Source organism: Anser cygnoides, chromosome 33, assembly GCF_040182565.1.
Source record: "Anser cygnoides isolate HZ-2024a breed goose chromosome 33, Taihu_goose_T2T_genome, whole genome shotgun sequence".
Lineage (NCBI taxonomy): Eukaryota > Metazoa > Chordata > Aves > Anseriformes > Anatidae > Anser > Anser cygnoides.
Window position 1 is genome coordinate 979,689 of NC_089905.1, and position 16,037 is coordinate 995,725.

General features: G+C 68.1%; 2 protein-coding genes across 3 annotated transcripts; one reads left to right on the top strand and one right to left on the bottom strand.

Moving 5' to 3' along the window:
• Positions 1–236: 236 nt before the first annotated feature.
• Positions 237–4,994, bottom strand: POLR3C (RNA polymerase III subunit C). Of its 2 annotated transcripts, none has more exons than XR_010827096.1 (15): positions 4,901–4,994; positions 4,114–4,407; positions 3,337–3,592; positions 3,024–3,209; positions 2,814–2,902; positions 2,528–2,632; positions 2,263–2,355; positions 2,060–2,140; positions 1,683–1,734; positions 1,519–1,579; positions 1,277–1,427; positions 1,074–1,175; positions 724–773; positions 465–637; positions 237–383 (listed from the first exon to the last, which is right to left on the bottom strand). XR_010827096.1 is itself a non-coding variant. In XM_066985922.1 (15 exons), the coding sequence occupies exons 2-15, from the start codon at positions 4,258–4,260 to the stop codon at positions 302–304; spliced, it is 1,605 nt and encodes a 534-aa protein (XP_066842023.1). In that variant the 5' UTR covers positions 4,261–4,407; positions 4,901–4,994; the 3' UTR covers positions 237–301. The 2 variants fall into 2 exon arrangements, 1 of the variants encoding a protein (XP_066842023.1); XM_066985922.1 differs by having other exon boundaries at positions 465–614.
• Positions 4,995–5,110: 116 nt separating this feature from the next.
• Positions 5,111–14,395, top strand: RNF115 (ring finger protein 115). Its single transcript, XM_066985923.1, has 9 exons — positions 5,111–5,268; positions 7,567–7,625; positions 8,819–8,870; positions 9,987–10,198; positions 10,693–10,764; positions 10,968–11,040; positions 12,514–12,607; positions 13,879–13,994; positions 14,134–14,395. The coding sequence occupies exons 1-9, from the start codon at positions 5,182–5,184 to the stop codon at positions 14,263–14,265; spliced, it is 897 nt and encodes a 298-aa protein (XP_066842024.1). The 5' UTR covers positions 5,111–5,181; the 3' UTR covers positions 14,266–14,395.
• The last annotated feature ends 1,642 nt before the right edge of the window (positions 14,396–16,037 follow it).

A 16,037-nucleotide genomic window follows, 5' to 3' on the forward strand; every position in this document is an offset into this window, starting at 1 on the left:
GGGGCCACAACGGGGGGGCCACAACGGGGGACAAGGGAAGGGGGACGGGGGGGGACACAAGGCGGGGGGGCACGAGGGGGGAGACACAAGAGGGGGCTGACAAGGGGGGGGCCACAAGGGGGGGGACAAGAGGGGGGGGCACTCGGAGCAGGTGGGGGCTGTCCCCAGCCCCCCAGCCCCCCCCCCGCAGGACGCTGCGGTGACACTTGGGGTCCCTGTGCCCAGCAGGCAGCAGCTCAGGGGGGTCACTTTATTGTCCTTAAAGGGGGGGGGGGCACAAAGTGTGGGGGGGGCAGCGCGCTCAGGGCTTCCTGACGGTGCTGCCGATGAAGGACTCCAGCACGAAGACGGTCTCGTCCACCTGGTTCTCGCTGGCGTCCAGCCTGGGGGCGACAGGGGGCGGTTGGAGGGGGGGGGCAAAGGGCTGGGGGTGCCCCCCCCCACCCCCGGGGGGGGTCACTCACTTGTTGACGTTGCGCTTGAGGTTCTCCAGCTGCTGCCGCTCGGGGGCCGTGATCATCTCCTCGATCTCCTGCAGCTGCGCCGCCTCCGCGCCCGTGGCCTGCATGGAGGCCAGGATGGCCTCCACCCGCTGCGACTTCTCCAGCAGCCGCCTGCGGGGGCGGAAACCACCCCGCTGGGGGGGGGCAGAGCTCCTCGGGTGTGTCCCGTCCCCCCCCCCCCAGGTTCTGCAGCCCCCCCCCACCCCGTGGCCCCGCTCACTTGTTCTCCTTGGTCTCGAACTGGCGCCGCTCCATCAGGTTGGCCACGCTCTGCGGGGGGAGGAAGGGGACGGGGGGGGGGGGGGAGAAAAAGGGGACGGGGGGGGAGAAAAAGGGGACAGGGAGTAGAAAAAGGGGAGGGGGGGGAGAGAAAGGGGACGGGGGAGAAGGGAGAAGATGGTGGGGGAGCCGCTCAAGGCACGGGGGGGCTGGCAGTGGGGGGTTAAAAGCCCTCAGGCCATTCCCCCCCTGCTTGGGGATGGGATCGGAGGGGATCGGAGGGGATCGGAGGGTCCTGGTGGCTACTGGGGGGACAAGGGGGGGGGCGCAGGCAGCACCGCGGGGCCGCACCTTGTAGCAGCGGTGCAGCAGCATGCGCGCGGCCGACGGGACGTTCACCGTGTAGAGGTAGAAGGTGCGCGAGGGCGCGTGGTCCGGCGTCTTGGGAATCTCCTGGGGAAGGGGGAGGGCTTCGCGGGCGGCCCGGGGGGGGGGCGCGCGGGGCGTTTTCCTCGATGGCGGCGTCCCCGGTCGCGGAGCTCGGCCCCGCTCACCTGCAGGGCCACGAAGCTCTCGGACAGCATCCTGTACAGCATCTCCTTGGCCTCCTTGGCCGGGATCATGGCGAAGTCCTCCACCTGCTTCTGCTCCAAGTGCTTCTTGCGCAGGAGCAGGCGGAATATCCGGGCGCAGCGGGACCCAAACCTGGGGGGGGGGAAGGGGGAAGGGGGAAGCGATCGGTGGGCGCAGGCGGCGGCAGGAGCGGGTCGGGAAGTCCCCGGATTTTTCCCTTCACCTCTCCTCCACGACGGACTCCAGCGTGGCCGTGGCCAGCGAGGCGAGAGCCTTGTGAAGATCTGCGCGGGGTGCGCGTCAAGGGCCAGCAGCAGCGCTCGGGGCTCGTTTTACACCCAGGGAGACCCCGGCGGGGCTTCCCCCCCCCCCCCCCCAAAAGGATACTGACGGTGTACATGCCCCCGCCGCTGTCCCCCGATTTGCCCACGAACTCAAGCTAGGAGAAAAGACAAAAAAAAAACAAAAAACCAAGAGCTCAGCGCGCCCCGAGGTATTAAAAACCCGACTGGTGTAAAACCTCGCTTACAACGGTCACTTGAACAGATTCCCCCCCCCCCCCCCCCAAAAAAAAACCCTCTTTGATCTTAAGAGCCTGAGGACATTGCCCCAGTTTTTTTTAACGCGATGAGCTTCGCTTTTTGTATCCGTTAAGAAATGGCAGAAAAAAGGTTTTTCCCTCAGCCCCGCGCCCCTCCGGCACGCAACGAGGGGAGGACACGGAGCGGGGGCATTGCGGGGACGCGGGGGGGGTTGTCCCTCACCGGGTCGTCGGCGAGCAGGGTGAGGTACTGGTCCAAAACCTGCTTCGTGATGTTGTACCCGGCTGGAAGTGACCGGAAGATCTGCGAGAGGGGGGGGAAAAACGGCCAAAAAAGACAAAAAAAAAAACAAACAAACAGCCAGAGGGAAATCAGCCGAAGCGCGAGGGGGGCGGGGGGCGGCTCCCCCCGGGGCGGGCACGGACCTCGTTGGAGGAGAGCGGCTGCGTGTAGGGCGCGCCGGACGAGGTGGTGACCTCGCTCATGCGCAGCATCGTCCGCACGATCTCGCTGCTGGTCTGCGCGGGGAGGACACGGCCGTGGGCGAGGGGGGTCCCGGCCTCACGGAGCCCCCCCGACGCCCGCCGGACCGCCCCCCCCATAAGCCTGGGCCAGGGCAGGGTTTGAAGCCTCCCCCACCGCGGTTACGCAGAGCCCGGCAGCAGGAGGCTTCCGGAAGCTTCCCCGGACCTGATCCATGCGGTTGGCCACGGCGCTGACGATGGCCTGGTCGCGGAAGTGCTGGTGGAAGCGCTCGAAGTTCACTTGCCAGTAGATGCCGTCGTCGGGCGGGGGCTGCGGGGACAGGGCCAGCAGAGGGTCCGCAGGACGGCGGCGGCGGTCCCAGCCCCCGCGAGAGGCCGGGGCTCGGAAGGTGCCAGAACACCCGCGCCCTCGAGCTCGGAGCCAGGAGCTCTGACGCGCAGCCCCCCCCCGGAGCTGAGGGAGCTTCGGGGCTCGAGACCCCTTCCAGTACCTCGGTGCCCTCCGCATCCTGCTTCTGCTTCTTCGCCCCGCGCTCGCCGTCCTCCTCCTCGTCGCACGACCGCCGCCGCTTTCCCCGCCCTGCCAAAAAAAAAAAACAAAAAAGGACAAAGGGGTTTGCTTTCCCCCCAAAAAAAAAAGCCACGCGGCGTCGGTGCCCGGCGGTGCTGAGCTTCCCGAGCACCCCGGGGCGCCCCCTCACCGGTGAGGTTGAGCCGGGGCACGGCGTACATGTCCTTCTCGTTCAGCACCAAGGTGGGCGCGGGGGCGGGCGGCGCCGCGGGGCCCTGGGGGGCGTCGGGCAGCAGCGGGCACCTCTGCACCAGGTGCGTGTCCGCCAGGCGCACGAAGGTGCTCGAGACGTCGGCGTAGTCCATGGTCCTGCCGTCTGCGGGGACGGAGCGGGCGGCGTCGGGCCCCGGCACCCTCAGGCTCCAGGGGCGCGCCCACCACGGCCAGGAGCAGCCCGATCCCAGCGGGATTTTCCACGCCGGCCACGCTCATGCCGCCCCCACCTTCCATGGTTTCGGTGAGCCTGTCGGCGACCTTCCTCACCGCCGCGCTCATCGTCATCTTGCCGTTGAGGAGCAGCTCCTCGACGAGGAGCTCGCCCGTGTCGCCGTAGAGGGTCTTGGCGGCGTAGATGTACCGCGGGTAGCGGAGGATCCTCAGCACCCGCTCGCCCCGCGCCTCGTACTCCACCGCGCCGCGCTTCTGCAGCTGGAAGGTCGCCAGGTTGTGCTGGAGGAGGACGCACAGGGCCTTCTTCACCTGCAAATGGGGGGGGGGGGTCTCAGTTACGCGGGGGGAGCCCCGAACGGCACCCTCGGGGCTCCTCGTCCCCGCTCAGGGCGGTCGCAGCGCGGTTCTTCCACCTACGGCCACCAAAATTCCCCCCCCCGGGGCACGGCTCCGCAAGTTGACCGCGGGGGGACCCTGCGGGGCCCCCCCCCCTCGCTGCCCCGCTGGGTGAGGCAGGGGAAACGGGAACCTTCTGCTCCTGCTGCCGCCCCTTCGGGCCTCCCGCGGCCCGCACGCATCCCCCGCCCCTCCGACAGGCACCCCTTGCCTCCGCTCCCCTGCATTTAAACCCCGCTCCGCTCCTCCACGGGCCCTTTCGCGGGGGAGGCCGCGAACCCCCCTCTGCCCCTGCAGAAACCCTCCTCGGTGTTCTTATACCCAGCCAAGCCCGGCTTTGCCCTTTCCGAGGCGTTCCCAGGAGTTTCTCCGGCTTCGCGCCGGCCCCCGAGGGGACCAGGTCCCCACCTCGGGTGGCGGCGCCGGGGCCGTACCTGCTCCAGCGACAGCCCCGTGTCGCCCGCGAGCATCCGCAGCGGCTGTGCGCCCGCCCTGACGAGCAGCGTGCCCACCCGCTCCACGATCTCGCCGAAGTGCTCCCGCAGCAGCAGGGAGCACAGCTTGATCTCGGCCTGGGTCATCCCCACTGCGTCTCCACGGGCACGCGGGGGGGGTCCGGCGGGGTCAGCAGGGTCTCGAGGGGCCTGGACGGGCGCGCGGAGCCCGGTGGGGTCGCGCTGCTGCTGCCTGCAGAGCCCCGGGACGGCTGGTCCCAAACGGAGGCGACCCTACGAAAACAAAGCTTTAGGGAAAGCAGCCGGTGCCACCGGGTGTCCCACACCCCGGGGTACCCCTGTCCCCATGTCCCCCACCCTGGGGTGTCCCCGTCCCTGTGTCCTCCACCCCACTGTGCCTCTGTCCCCGTGCCCCCCACCCTGGGGTGCCCCCGTCCCCATATCCCCCCCCGGGGTGCCCCTCTCCCCCATGCCCCTGTCCCTGTGCCCCTCACCCCGGGGTGCCCCTGTCCCCATGTCCCCCTCCATGTGTCCCCCACCCCGGGGTCCCCCTGTCCCCGTGTCCCTGTCCCCGTTCCCCCCACCCTGTTGTGCCCGTCCCCATCCCCGTGTCCCCCACCCTTGGGTGCCCCCATCCCTGTATCCCCGTCCCTGTGTCCCCCACCCCATTGTGCCCCGTCCCCATGTTCCCCACCCCGGGGTGCCCCCCTCCCCGTGCTCCCTCCCCCCCCCCGGGGCCGCCGCCCTGCCCCAGGCCCGCTCTCACCCAGGCCCAACTCCTAGGCCCCGACCCGCCCCATAGCAACCACCACTTCCGCCCTCCCTCCCTCCACTTCCGGCCCCCGCACCCTCCACTTCCGCCCTCCCTCTGCCCCCTCCCTTTCCCCCCCCCCCCTCCGCGCCTGCTCTGGAGGACCGCGGAGCAGTCGAGCGGCCCGGAAGCGCGCGGCTAGAGCGGAGGCGGCCGCCGGGGGGGCGCTCTAGCCCCGCCTCGATGCTCCGGCCGGAGGACTGACGGCAGGGAGGCGCGGAGGAGGGGGTGACAAGATGGCGGAGGCCTCGGCGGCGGCCGCCGTGTCCCAGCACCGCTTCTTCTGCCACAGCTGCAAGGGGGAGGTCAGCCCCAAGCTGCCGGTAAGCCCCGAGGGGGGGGGGCCTCGGACCCGCCCCCCCCCGGCCCCTCGGAGCCCCCCCCCCCGAGGTTTTATTGGTTATATTTAAGGGGGGGCTGCGCCCCAATGGCTGCGGGCAGGGCCGGGGCGCCCCCACCCCAAAACTTGGCAGCCCGGTGGGGAGGGGGCGACCCCGAGGACCCCCCCCCCAGGAGCCCTGAACGGGTGGGGACCCCCCCCAAGGGATGGGGACCCTCCCTGAAGGGATGGCCCCCCCACCCCCAAAGGGATGCGGTGCCCCCCCCTCCAGCTCCTGGGGGGGTTTGGGGGGTTTCGGGGGGGTCTCGGGGGTCCCTCGGGGTGTTTGGGGCCTGGTGTCCCCCACCCCGACCCCAAATCCTTCGGGGGGCTGGGTTCGGGGGGAGATGCCCCTCGCTGAGGGTCGTGGGGGCGAGGTGCCCCCCCCCCCCATCCTTGTTGTCCACCAGGAGCTGCGATGCCCCCCCCTCAAAAAAAAAAAAACAGGAAAAAAATGGGGAAAAAAAAGAAAAAAAACGCCAGCCCCGCACCGTGACCGCACAGGGGGCGACCCCTCCGACCTTACTGATCCCTCGGGGGGGGGCTGACACCCCCCAGGACCCCCCCGGACCCTGCAGGGTGCCCTCCCACACCCCCCAGCCCAGCAGAGGGGGGGCAGCTGATCCTGCCTCCCATGTTGCCGTGACCCCAATACTGGGCGTTGGGGGACTTTGGGGCTCTGACCTGGGATTTGGGGGCTGGGGGGGTTATTTTTTTTTGGGGGGGGGGTACGGGGATGGGTTGGTGCTCGAGCTGGCAGGGCAGGGCTCTGGGGGACGGAGGAGGAGGAGGAGGAGGAGGAAGAGGAGGAGAAGCCTTCATCCACCCCCCCGTGTCCATGCCCAGCCCAGGGGCCGCTGCTGTCACCTGCGGCCGTGCCCCGCTCCGCTGCGGGGGCGCTGAGCCCCCCCCGGGGCCCTCCTTCCCTCTCCATCCCTCCTCCATCCATCCTCCATCTGTGCCGGATTTCGGCTCTTCCCCCCCCCCCCCCCACCCCGGTGACCGAGGGGCGCTGCCCGAAGCCCCCGGGGGTCCCCACCCCGAGCCTTTCCCGGACCCCCCCCCCCCCCGGCCTTTGCCCCCCGGCTTCCCGACGGGGCGCGGACGGGGCTCGATCCCGCTCGGCGCCGGCGGTAAGGAGGTCGCCAAGCACTCGGCGCCCGGCTCCTGGCGGCCCTCGCTCCGCTTTTCTATTTCGAGAGCGCCCAAAAACCCAGCTCGGGGCTCCGCTGCCCCCCCCCCCCACACCCCCACCCCGTTCCCTTCCCGCGGGACGAGGCCGCGAGGCCGCTTCTGGGAGCCTGCCCCGAGTCGCTCGGATGTTCCCGGCTCCGGGGAAGCCGAGGGGGCTGCGAGGAGCGGGGCCGGGGGCTCGGCTCGGTGCTGGCCCCGCCGCGACGTGGGGATGGGGCGTTGGGGGGGTTTCGGGGTCACCGGATGAAATGGGCTCGGCTGCGCGAGGCGACCCCCGAGGGGCCCGGTGGTCCCCGGTGGTCCCCGGCGGCCCCCAGCCCCTCGGATCCGCGGTGATTTTAACGTGGGGAGGGGGAAAAAAAAAAAAAAGGAGAGGGGAGACGCGCGGCACGAGGCGAGGGCGATCGGGGTGAAGCCGCTCCCGCAGCGCCGCCGTGGATGGAGCAGAGGCGAGGCCGGGGGCACAGCGGCCCCCCCGGGTGCTGGGAAGAGGAGGGTTTCTGGGCAGCTCGGTGAGCACGAGGCCCTGGGGGTGGCGGGGAGCTCAGGGAGGAGCCCGGCGGGGGGCTGCGGTGCTGATCCATCCTTCCCCAAGCCCCGCGGGGTGCCCGGGGCGGGCTGCCCCCCCCCAGCTTCCCCGTGTCGGAGCGGGGTCGTAACACGACAAGGAGACGGTCGGAAGCTCCCCGAGTCGCTCTTTCCACCCCCGGGTGTCCTCGGGTTCCCGTGCTGAGCACCCAAACCCCCCCCCCAGGGTGCTGTTTTGGGGTGGCAGCTGGGTCCTGGGACCCCCCCCCCAATGGGGGCTCGGGGACAAAGCCCCGCACGATTCCCCCGAAGCCCCGGGGGGGGGTCTCGCCTCTTCCTTCAGCCCCACCACTGGGCTCCTCGGGGCGTTTTTTGCGTGGGTACCGGCAGCCGCCCTGGAAACCCCCCCCCGATAAAAACTAAAAGAGAAACTTAAGCCCCCCCACCCCTGGAGGGCTTCGACTGGGGCGAAAACCCGCGGCCTGCGGGGGCTCACGGCACCTTTCTCCCCCCCCCCCAGGAGTACACGTGCCCGAGGTGCGAGTCCGGCTTCATCGAAGAGGTCACGGACGAGTCCAGGTAACGCCCGCGCTGCCCTCGCTGCTGGCGTCTCCCCCGGGCGCCCAACAAACGGGGGGCCGGGGGCGCCGTGCGGAGTTGGGGGGGGGGCTGGGGGCGTCTCTCAGCAAGGTGGGAGCGGGGTCGAGGCCGCCGAAGGGGAAGGAAGGCGCGCGGGGGCTTCGAGGCGTGGCGTTTTAGGGCGAAATCCGTTATTCTGGGGAGCGGAGCTCACGTCTCTTCTCGAAGGACCTTTATTTCCTCCGCCGGCCCCCGGCTCGGCCTTCCGCCCTCTCAAACCTCACAGCTCGAGCCACGAGAGAGAGGAAAAAACCCCCCCCCTGCGGCCGCCGAGCTCCCGCTGGGGGCACGGCCGTGGGCGCCGGGCACCCCGCAGAACCCCTCCGCCCCCCCGCCACCGGGGGTCCCGAACGTTGCCGGCTGGGTGCCCGCCGTGCTCGGGCGCGGGCCCGGCGCCGAGCGAGCGGATTTCTCGGTCGGGCGGCGGCGTGCGGGCACGAGGCCGCGGGTCTGCTCCCCGGGGGGAGCCCTTCCGTCCCCGGGGACCCCCCTCGGAGCTGTGAGACCCCCGGCTGGAGGAGCGCCCCCCCCCCGCTCACTGCGGTCTCCCTCCGGCACCACAGGTCCCGCCGTCCCGTCCCCCCCCCCGTCCCCGCGGAGCAGAGGAGCAGCGAGAGCTACTCGCCCCGGCGCGGTGGTTTGGGCTCTTCCTCCTCCTCCTCCTCCTCCTCCTCCTGCTTCTCACCGCACGCGTTGGCCCCAAATCCCCAAGGGAAAACGCCGCCGCCTGCGGGGCGCCCCCCGAGGCCGGGCCGCTTTTGGGGTCCTGGGGTGGGTGGGGGGGGGGGAGGCTTCACGGCTTGGAGCAGCACCCGAGGCCGCGGGGTCCCCTGAGGCCGCGGGGTCCCCTGCACCCGCTGGGTCCACGGCAAGCAGCAGCAGCAGCACCGGCGGCACCGAGCACCCTCACGGCACGGCCGTGCCCCCCCCCCCAACCCCCCCGGGCGGTGCATCGGGGGCCCCGCGGGACGCCCCGCGCCCCTGCCCCGCAGCAGGAGCAGCTCGCACGCCGTTTGCTCGCCCCTCTCTCGCTCGGGGCACGCGGGGGCCGCGCTGCCGGCGGGACTCCCGGCTCTCCTCACGGTTTTCGGGGCCGGGGGGGGGCCCTGCTCTCACCGGCTCTTCCTCTCCAGTTTTCTAGACGGCAGCGGCATAGACGACAGCCCGTCCACGCAGTTCGCAGAGGTGAGTTTGGCTGCCTTGTCTAAAACCAGCCCGGGAGAGGTTTTCTGGTCCTCCTCCTCCTCTTCCTCCTCCTCCTCCTCCTCGGAGCAGGGCTGCGGCTTCTGAAATCGCCCCAGAAATGCCCAAGCTGCGCCGAGATAAAGCCTCCGAGCCCGCGCGCCGGCTTACAGAGAGCTCCGGGGTGCCCCCGGATGAGAGGCGCAGCGTAAATTTGCGTGGCTCTGGGGATTGACGAGGAAGGAAATCCCTCTCCCAGCAGCGGGCTCGTCTGCAGGGTGCTGATTCAAAGAAAAGGTCACGGGCGCGGCTTCTCCCTTCCCTCCGACGCCAGATTGCAGCAGGCGACGCAAGAAGTGAGCTAGTTCGGTGTGAAGTGGCAACGAGGCTGCTCTGATGGCGTCGTAACGCGATGAGGGTCTAGTACGAGCCGGGAAGGAGCAGCCCTCGCGTTACGCTCCGTAGGCTTTAATTACTTAATTAAAGACGAGGGCGCTGCTCCCTCGGACACCGCTCCTGCCCCAGCGTCAGAGCAGAGGTGCGGGGCGTGGGTTCTGCCCCGATCCCCCATAAAACCCCCCGATCCCCCTAAAAAAACCCTGATCCCCCCTAAAACCCCCTGATCCCCCTAAAAAAACCCCGATCCCCCCTAAAACCCCCCGATCCCCACTAAAAAAACCCCGATCCCCCCTAAAACCCCCTGATCCCCCCTAAAAAAACCCCGATCCCCCCTAAAACCCCCCGATCTCCCCCTAAAACCCCCCGATCCCCCCTAAAACCCCCCGATCCCCCCTAAAACCCCCCGATCCCCCCCTAAAAGCCCCCGATCCCCCCTAAAATCCCAGCCTCGCACCTCCTCGGGGCGGCTCACCAGAACCTATATCCCGCTGGGACCCGCGCGTAGCAGGAAGGAGCCGCCGTGCCGGTCCTCCCGGGGGCGGCCCGGCCGATTAGCCGTAATTAAGCGTGTTTGCCGGGCTTTTTGATTTTTCCGGGAGCCGCGGCAACGGCAGGAATTGGCTCGGTTGCTGCCGTCGAGGTGCAGCCCCCTTCCGCCGTGCCGGCTCGCTGGGACGGGTGACGGAGCCGCGCACTTTGTGTCCTCCCCCCCCTCCCCAGCTTTGGGACCACTTGGACCACACGATGTTCTTCCCCGACTTCCGACCCTTCCTGAGCAGCGGCTCGCTGGACCAAGACGGCAGGGACAACGAGAGGGGCCACCAAGCCCACGCCGACCTCTGGGGGCCCAGCCGCCCCCCGCGGTTGCCCATGACGCGGAGGTACCGCTCCCGGGGCAGCTCGCGCCCCGACAGGTCTCCTGCCATCGAGGGGTGAGTGCCCAAAACGCCCCTGGGAACGTCTCGGCGGCCAAAAACGGCCTATCGGGGAGCAGCCTGGGGAAACGGGGGCCTGGGATTTCGGGTGGGAGCCCCCGGCGGGCCCTAAAAACCCTCGGGTTGGGGTTGTCACGCCGCAGGCTCTGCCCCCCGTCCCCCTCGGCGCGGTAGCGGCGTTGGGGGGGGGAGAGGTGGGTTGTGCTGCGGCGCTGCCGGCTCTCGCCACGGGGAAACAGCTCGGGGCTCGGGAAACTCAGCCGCTTGCCGGCCCTCTCGCAGCCCTCCCACGCTGCGCTGAGTTGGCATCCCTCCCGCCTCCTCCCGCGCCCGTCTCGGGGCTCGCCCTCCTGGGGAAGGGCTTCACCGAGGCGTGAGCCCGGCCACGATGGGAGCGGGCGGTTCGTCTTCTCGCGGCCCTACCTTGCTAAAACGCCGCCGCCGCCGCCGTGGATTTGCTTGCCCGACGTGTTCCTTTCCGCTTCCCGCAGAATAATACAGCAGATCTTCGCGGGGTTTTTCGCAAACTCGGCGCTCCCTGGCTCGCAGCACCCGTTCTCCTGGTGAGTAGCGAGCACGGCGTCGGCCCTGCCTTTGATCACGGCTCTCCTCGAGCCACCGGTGCGCCCAGTAAGCACCAGTTGCACGGGAGCTTCCTTCTCCTGGTGTGGCTGCTGGGGTGAGGTTCCTCCGGGTGCTGCAAACCTCGGGGATGTTTTTGGGGGCGGGGGTGAAGCAGCTCCCTTGACTCCGCTCCCGCCCGCAGGAGCGGGATGCTGCACTCGAACCCTGGGGACTACGCGTGGGGACAGAGCGGCCTCGACGCCATCGTCACCCAGGTGAGACCCCCGAGCGGGCCCGGCTGGGAGAGCTTTGAGCCGTGCCTCCAGGTTTTTGGGCTCTTCTCCCCCTGCTCTCCTGCCCGGTCGGTTCCACGGCGGGAGAGCCTCGCGGACAGGGCCAGCGCCGTCTGGCTTGGTGCCCTGCCTTTTTGGGGAGGGTTTGCACCTCTTTTGGGTGGAAACGCAGCGTTTTAGCTCTCCGCCTTGCCAGTCCGCCCGTGGCGCAGGGCTCACGGGTGCCTCGCAGCAGGCTCGGCAGAGGCTGAAAATAAAAATCCCGTCTCAGCCTCGGGGTCCCGCTCCGAATCCAGCATTTTGTACCCACGAGCCCCTTCCCCCTGTGGTTTGGGGAAGGAGCCGAGCACGCTGCCGTTCCCCCGCAGCCTCGTCTGGCTCCCTTCGGGGACCGGGGGTGCCCAGCTCCATCCCCGGCCTCCTCCAGGGCGTCGGCGTCACCGGGACGGGAAGGCGGAGCGGGCGGCTGCCGTACCGGGAGCTAATTTGGCTGCTGCCGTGGTGCTGACGCCTCGGAAGGCGCCTGCCAGAGCCATCTGCTGCCGTTCAGAAGCAGCCCCCGGCTCCCACGCCCGTCTCGCCTGCCTTGCTCATGCTCCCCGAAGCGCGGCGGCGCCCGGTGGCTCCGTGGCTGCAGCCACCGGCCCTGCCCGTCCCGGGGCTTCGCGTCCCGGGTGTTTTAACGCGGCCTGGAAAGGGAACGGGGCTCCCCCGAGTGCTGCTCCCAGCTCTGCCCCGACCCCGTGCGAACCTGTCGGAGCTGATCCTGGGGCGAACCCGGGTCTCAGCAGAACGAAACGCCCATGAGGCAGTCAGGGAGCTGTAAGGCGAGGGAAGAGGCGCCGCCGGCGCCGCAGCTCGGGCTCAGCCCCCGTTAAGCCCCAGAGACTCCACGCTGGGGATGGAAACCCCCGGGGGAGTGGGGTTAAGCCCCTGGAGGTGCAAAACCCCCCAGGGGAGCGGGGTTGGGTATGGCCGCTCCTCGGCTTGGCGGCAGGGCTGGCCTAAAGCAGCTCCTCGTGGCTCTCTGCCGCCCTTGGGGGGGCTCCTCTCTCCTCCTGACACCCCGACCGAGGCCTGGGGGAGGCAGCAGGCGCCCTGTTCCCTCGGCTGAGCAGCACGAGGCTCTTCCCCTGCCCAGAACATCCCCTTTGGGTTCAGGATCCTCCGGGCCCTTCGGTGGGAGGTGGCAGCGAGGCGCGAACGCTGAAAGTGCGGCTGCAGGGCAGGGAAATCGCCTGCACCCGGGATATCCAGCGGTGCTAGGAGGAAACGGCGGACGGGCGGAGGAAATAAAGGAGCCGTGAGGCGGCGGGGGGCGGCCGGCACTTCGGGGACGGGTCGGGGATGTCCCCCGGGGACAGCCGGTGCCGAGCTGCTCGTGCCTCGGTGGCTGGTGCCGGGACGCGGCGCCGTGCCCGTAGCCCCGAGGACAGCCGGGTGTTTCCTCCGCAGCTCTTGGGACAGTTGGAAAACACGGGACCACCCCCGGCCGACAAAGAGAAGATCTCCTCTCTGCCCACAGTGACAGTAACTCAGGAACAAGTCGGTAGGTGAAGCCAGCCTCGGCTCCCGGCGCTTCGGTGCGTGCGTGGCTCAGGCGCAGCCTGGTTTGGTGCCCGAGTCCCCTTCCTCCTGCGAAGGATCGGCCCCTTTGCGGCGACCTCGTGTCCCCAGGCAGCTGCTGGTGCAGGAGGGCAGAGGGCAGCACTGCTCCTTCCTCCCGAATCGCTGCCGGCTGGGGCGCCCCTGACGTTCCTCCTGCTGTCACCTCCGGTGTCACCTCCTTGGGCTCCTCGTCCCCCATCTCTGCCGGTTCAGGCCCTCGGCAGAGACCTTCCTCCTCCTGCACAGCGTTTGCGCCGCCTCCTCGGCCTCCCAGTCCGCTGGTTGCTTCGCCCTTCTCTAGAACCTTCCGTTCGTACCACTGCCGATGGTCTCGTTAGGGCTGGGCTTGGTGCGTGTCGCGTTCTCCCCTTGCAAACTGGCTCGCGGCAGGGCCGGTGGACGAGGCTCCAAGCATGTTCCTGCCGAATTGCTTCTGAAATGTCATATAAGACCCGCAGGTTTTTGTAACGTAGCTGGCAGCGGAGACCTGTGGGCTTTTTTTTTTTTTGCAGTGTTTATGGTTTTGCCATTAGCTCGCCGAGGGGATTTTTCTCCCCGTGTTTGCAGGAGGTTGGCTCCGCCGGCTGCTCGCGGGATCCCTTTCCCACCGAGCCGCTCCGTTAGGACAAGCCGGTTGATTAGAAAAGCTGTTTCCGTGACAGATATTTTTGTCTGGTTCTTTTTATACGCCCGTGGCTCTCATTCTTGTCTGGGAAGCCAGGAAGCCTCCGAATTTCCATGCTGTAATGCTCTGCCCTGCCCTCGTGAATTGACACAGCTCGATCCGGGCAGCCTGGCAGGCGGGAGAGGAGCGCCGGGAGCTTTGTCTCCCTGCTGCCTGCGGTCGGGGCGTCTGTGTTAGCATCGGCCCCGCAGCATCAGGCCCAGGATGAAGGAGGAGGTCAGGTTTTCGCCGTCTTTCCCCGCTGACAGCGCTCCGCAGCACGCTGTGTCCTCGCGGAGCGGGGGGGGGGGACGTGCTGGAGGTGTCCGCCACCGGCCTCGCAAAGCCTCTTGCTGCACGAGGAGGTTTTGTCAGCTCAAATATGCCAAATCTGGGGTTAGTCACATAAAGGAGTCCCTTGGGGGAAAAAAAAAAAAGGGAGTCCCTTCGGTACCTGGGTGGTGCGCGCCGCGGCCTGCGAGCACGGTCCTGGCGAGCTGCGGCTCGGCGCCCGCCTCACCCTGCCCCGCTCCGCGCCTCTCTTCCAGATACGGGCTTGGAGTGCCCCGTGTGTAAGGAGGACTACACGGTGGCCGAGCAGGTGCGGCAGTTACCCTGCAACCACTTCTTCCACAGCAACTGCATCGTGCCGTGGCTGGAGCTGGTAAGGGCCTCGCGAGCACCACGAGCAGCCGCGGCTCTTCGGGGCCCAGCCCCGCGCGCCCCCAGGGGGGAACCTCGGGGCAAAGCAGCCCCCCCCCAAAGCTATTTCCCTGAGCGCCCCCGCCGCGTTTCTCTTGCAGCACGACACGTGTCCGGTGTGCAGGAAGAGCTTAAACGGCGAGGACTCGACCCGGCAAGCACAGAACCCCGAGGCCTCAGCGAGCAACAGCTTCAGCAGTGAAAGCCAGCTACACGACCGATGGACTTTCTGACCTCGGGGGCTTCCTCGGGGGGGCTCTGGCCGGAGCGTTCTTACTACAGCTGTACATTGTATTATAATTCAAACAGAGTAGCAGGAAATATAGGGCAGGGGAGGGCACCCACCCCGTGGTATCGCTGCGACGAGTGCTGTCATTTTCCTGAAACGTTAAACTAGCACCTCCGAGCCGATCGCGTCCCCATCGGAATTGCCCCTTTAGTCCCAAATCCAGTCTTTGAGTGATTTGACTTGATTTTATACCTGTGAAACGTGGCCTCTGGAGGGGCCGGGCCGGGCAGGGAGGTTTGTGGCTCTCGTGGGGACCCTGCCTGGGCCCCGGGGTCTCGGCACAGCCTCCGTGCACAGCATCGGAGGTGGGGAGAGCGTCCCCGCCGCCGGCTCCTCTTGGTGACGGAGAAACGAGCAGATTTTCCTCCTCTGGCCCCTTCCCGGACCCCTCGAAGCGTGTGGGTGGGTTTTTTTTCCCCTCTTCTGTTGAATTCAGGCGCTAACGTCTATAAAGTGGCGCCCCAGGTGTTCTCGGGGGAGGCGGAGGCGCGGAGGGCTCTGGGTCAGGTCTCGCCGCGGCGCCGGTGGACAGAAGCGCCCTCGGGACGCCCGCGAGCCCCCGCTTCTGAGAGCAGGAATGCGCGCGCAGGAATTTTTGGTCTCGTTGTGGACTCTTCTTCCTTTTTCTGGCCCTTCTCCATGTGCCTGTGGCCCCGGGTCTGTCCAAACCTGCCTCCCCCCCCCCCCCAAAAAAAAAAAGTGAGTCGTTTAGGATCCTTAGCTGGCTTGTATCATAGGGACCACATCCGCGGCGTCCTGCAGGACAGCGGCCCTAGCTGCAGCCCCTTCTAACGGCAGGCTCCTCGGTGTCTAACACCCCGTCTTAGTTCTCCCTTAGTCCGGTAACTTCAAGAGAATCTCTTTTATTTTTGCGGATTTTTTTTTTCTTTGTTTTTATTTCTTTTCCACTTCTGTAACATCTCACCCGCGCCCCCCCCCAACTCCTCGTTTTTATCGGCCCGGCGCCGTCTGAGCCGCGTGGCGCCGCCCCGTCCCCGCTCGGCCTGGCGGGGAGAGGGGGGTCGCGCCCCGACACGTCGCCCCTTCGTTGCTGTGACGGTGTACTACGTACACTCGATTTAAACCAGTGTTCTGTTTGCTATGAAGTCAAATAAAGGCCTTTATAAAGAAGAGCAGACCTCGAGAAGGTTGTTGGGGCGGGAGGAGGTGGCCGAGGGGCCAGGGAGGCTGGCGGAGGACTAACGGGGACGGAAATGAGCTCGTGGGGTGTCCAGAAAGGGATTTTTTTGGGCAGATCGGTTCTCCTTCAGGCCCGGGGTGGCAGCAGCTGAGCCCCAGCACGGCTGGGGGAGCGGTGGCCAGGGGCAGGGTGGCCGTTGTGAGGCTCCCCCCCTGTCCCCCCGTGCTGGATGGGGTTGAGAGTGAGCATCGGGAACCCGACGTTGCCTGCTGGGGACTTGGTGCCCCCAGGGTCCCTCCCTTGCATCGGGGTTTGGGGGGAGGAGACCCCCCCCTGCACCTCTCCCCCTGCTCCTCATGGTTTTGGGGCCAGGAGCGTCCCCGCTCCGCGGCAGGATCCTCTTTGGGAGCCAGTTGTCGGCAAAAAAAGGGAAAATGTTCAGCTGCAGCCAGCACCCGGGCTGAACGTTTCCCTTCCCGGCTTTGTCTCGTTGCTTTTTCCCCCTTCTTTAGCGTTTTGTGCTCCCCCAAAGAGCCCTGTGCGGGCAGGGGGAGGTTTTGGGGTGCCACAGCCCC

Coding starts and splice junctions, on each gene's coding strand:
- POLR3C (XM_066985922.1), bottom strand. CDS start 4,260: ATGACCCAGGCCGAGATCAAGCTGTGCTCCCTGCTGCTGCGGGAGCAC. Junction 3,210..3,336: donor GCTCACCGAAACCATGGAAG/GTGGGGGCGGCA, acceptor CCGTCCCCGCAG/ACGGCAGGACCATGGACTAC. Junction 2,633..2,813: donor AGGATGCGGAGGGCACCGAG/GTACTGGAAGGG, acceptor CTGTCCCCGCAG/CCCCCGCCCGACGACGGCAT.
- RNF115 (XM_066985923.1), top strand. CDS start 5,182: ATGGCGGAGGCCTCGGCGGCGGCCGCCGTGTCCCAGCACCGCTTCTTC. Junction 5,269..7,566: donor AGGTCAGCCCCAAGCTGCCG/GTAAGCCCCGAG, acceptor CCCCCCCCCCAG/GAGTACACGTGCCCGAGGTG. Junction 8,871..9,986: donor CGTCCACGCAGTTCGCAGAG/GTGAGTTTGGCT, acceptor CCCCCTCCCCAG/CTTTGGGACCACTTGGACCA.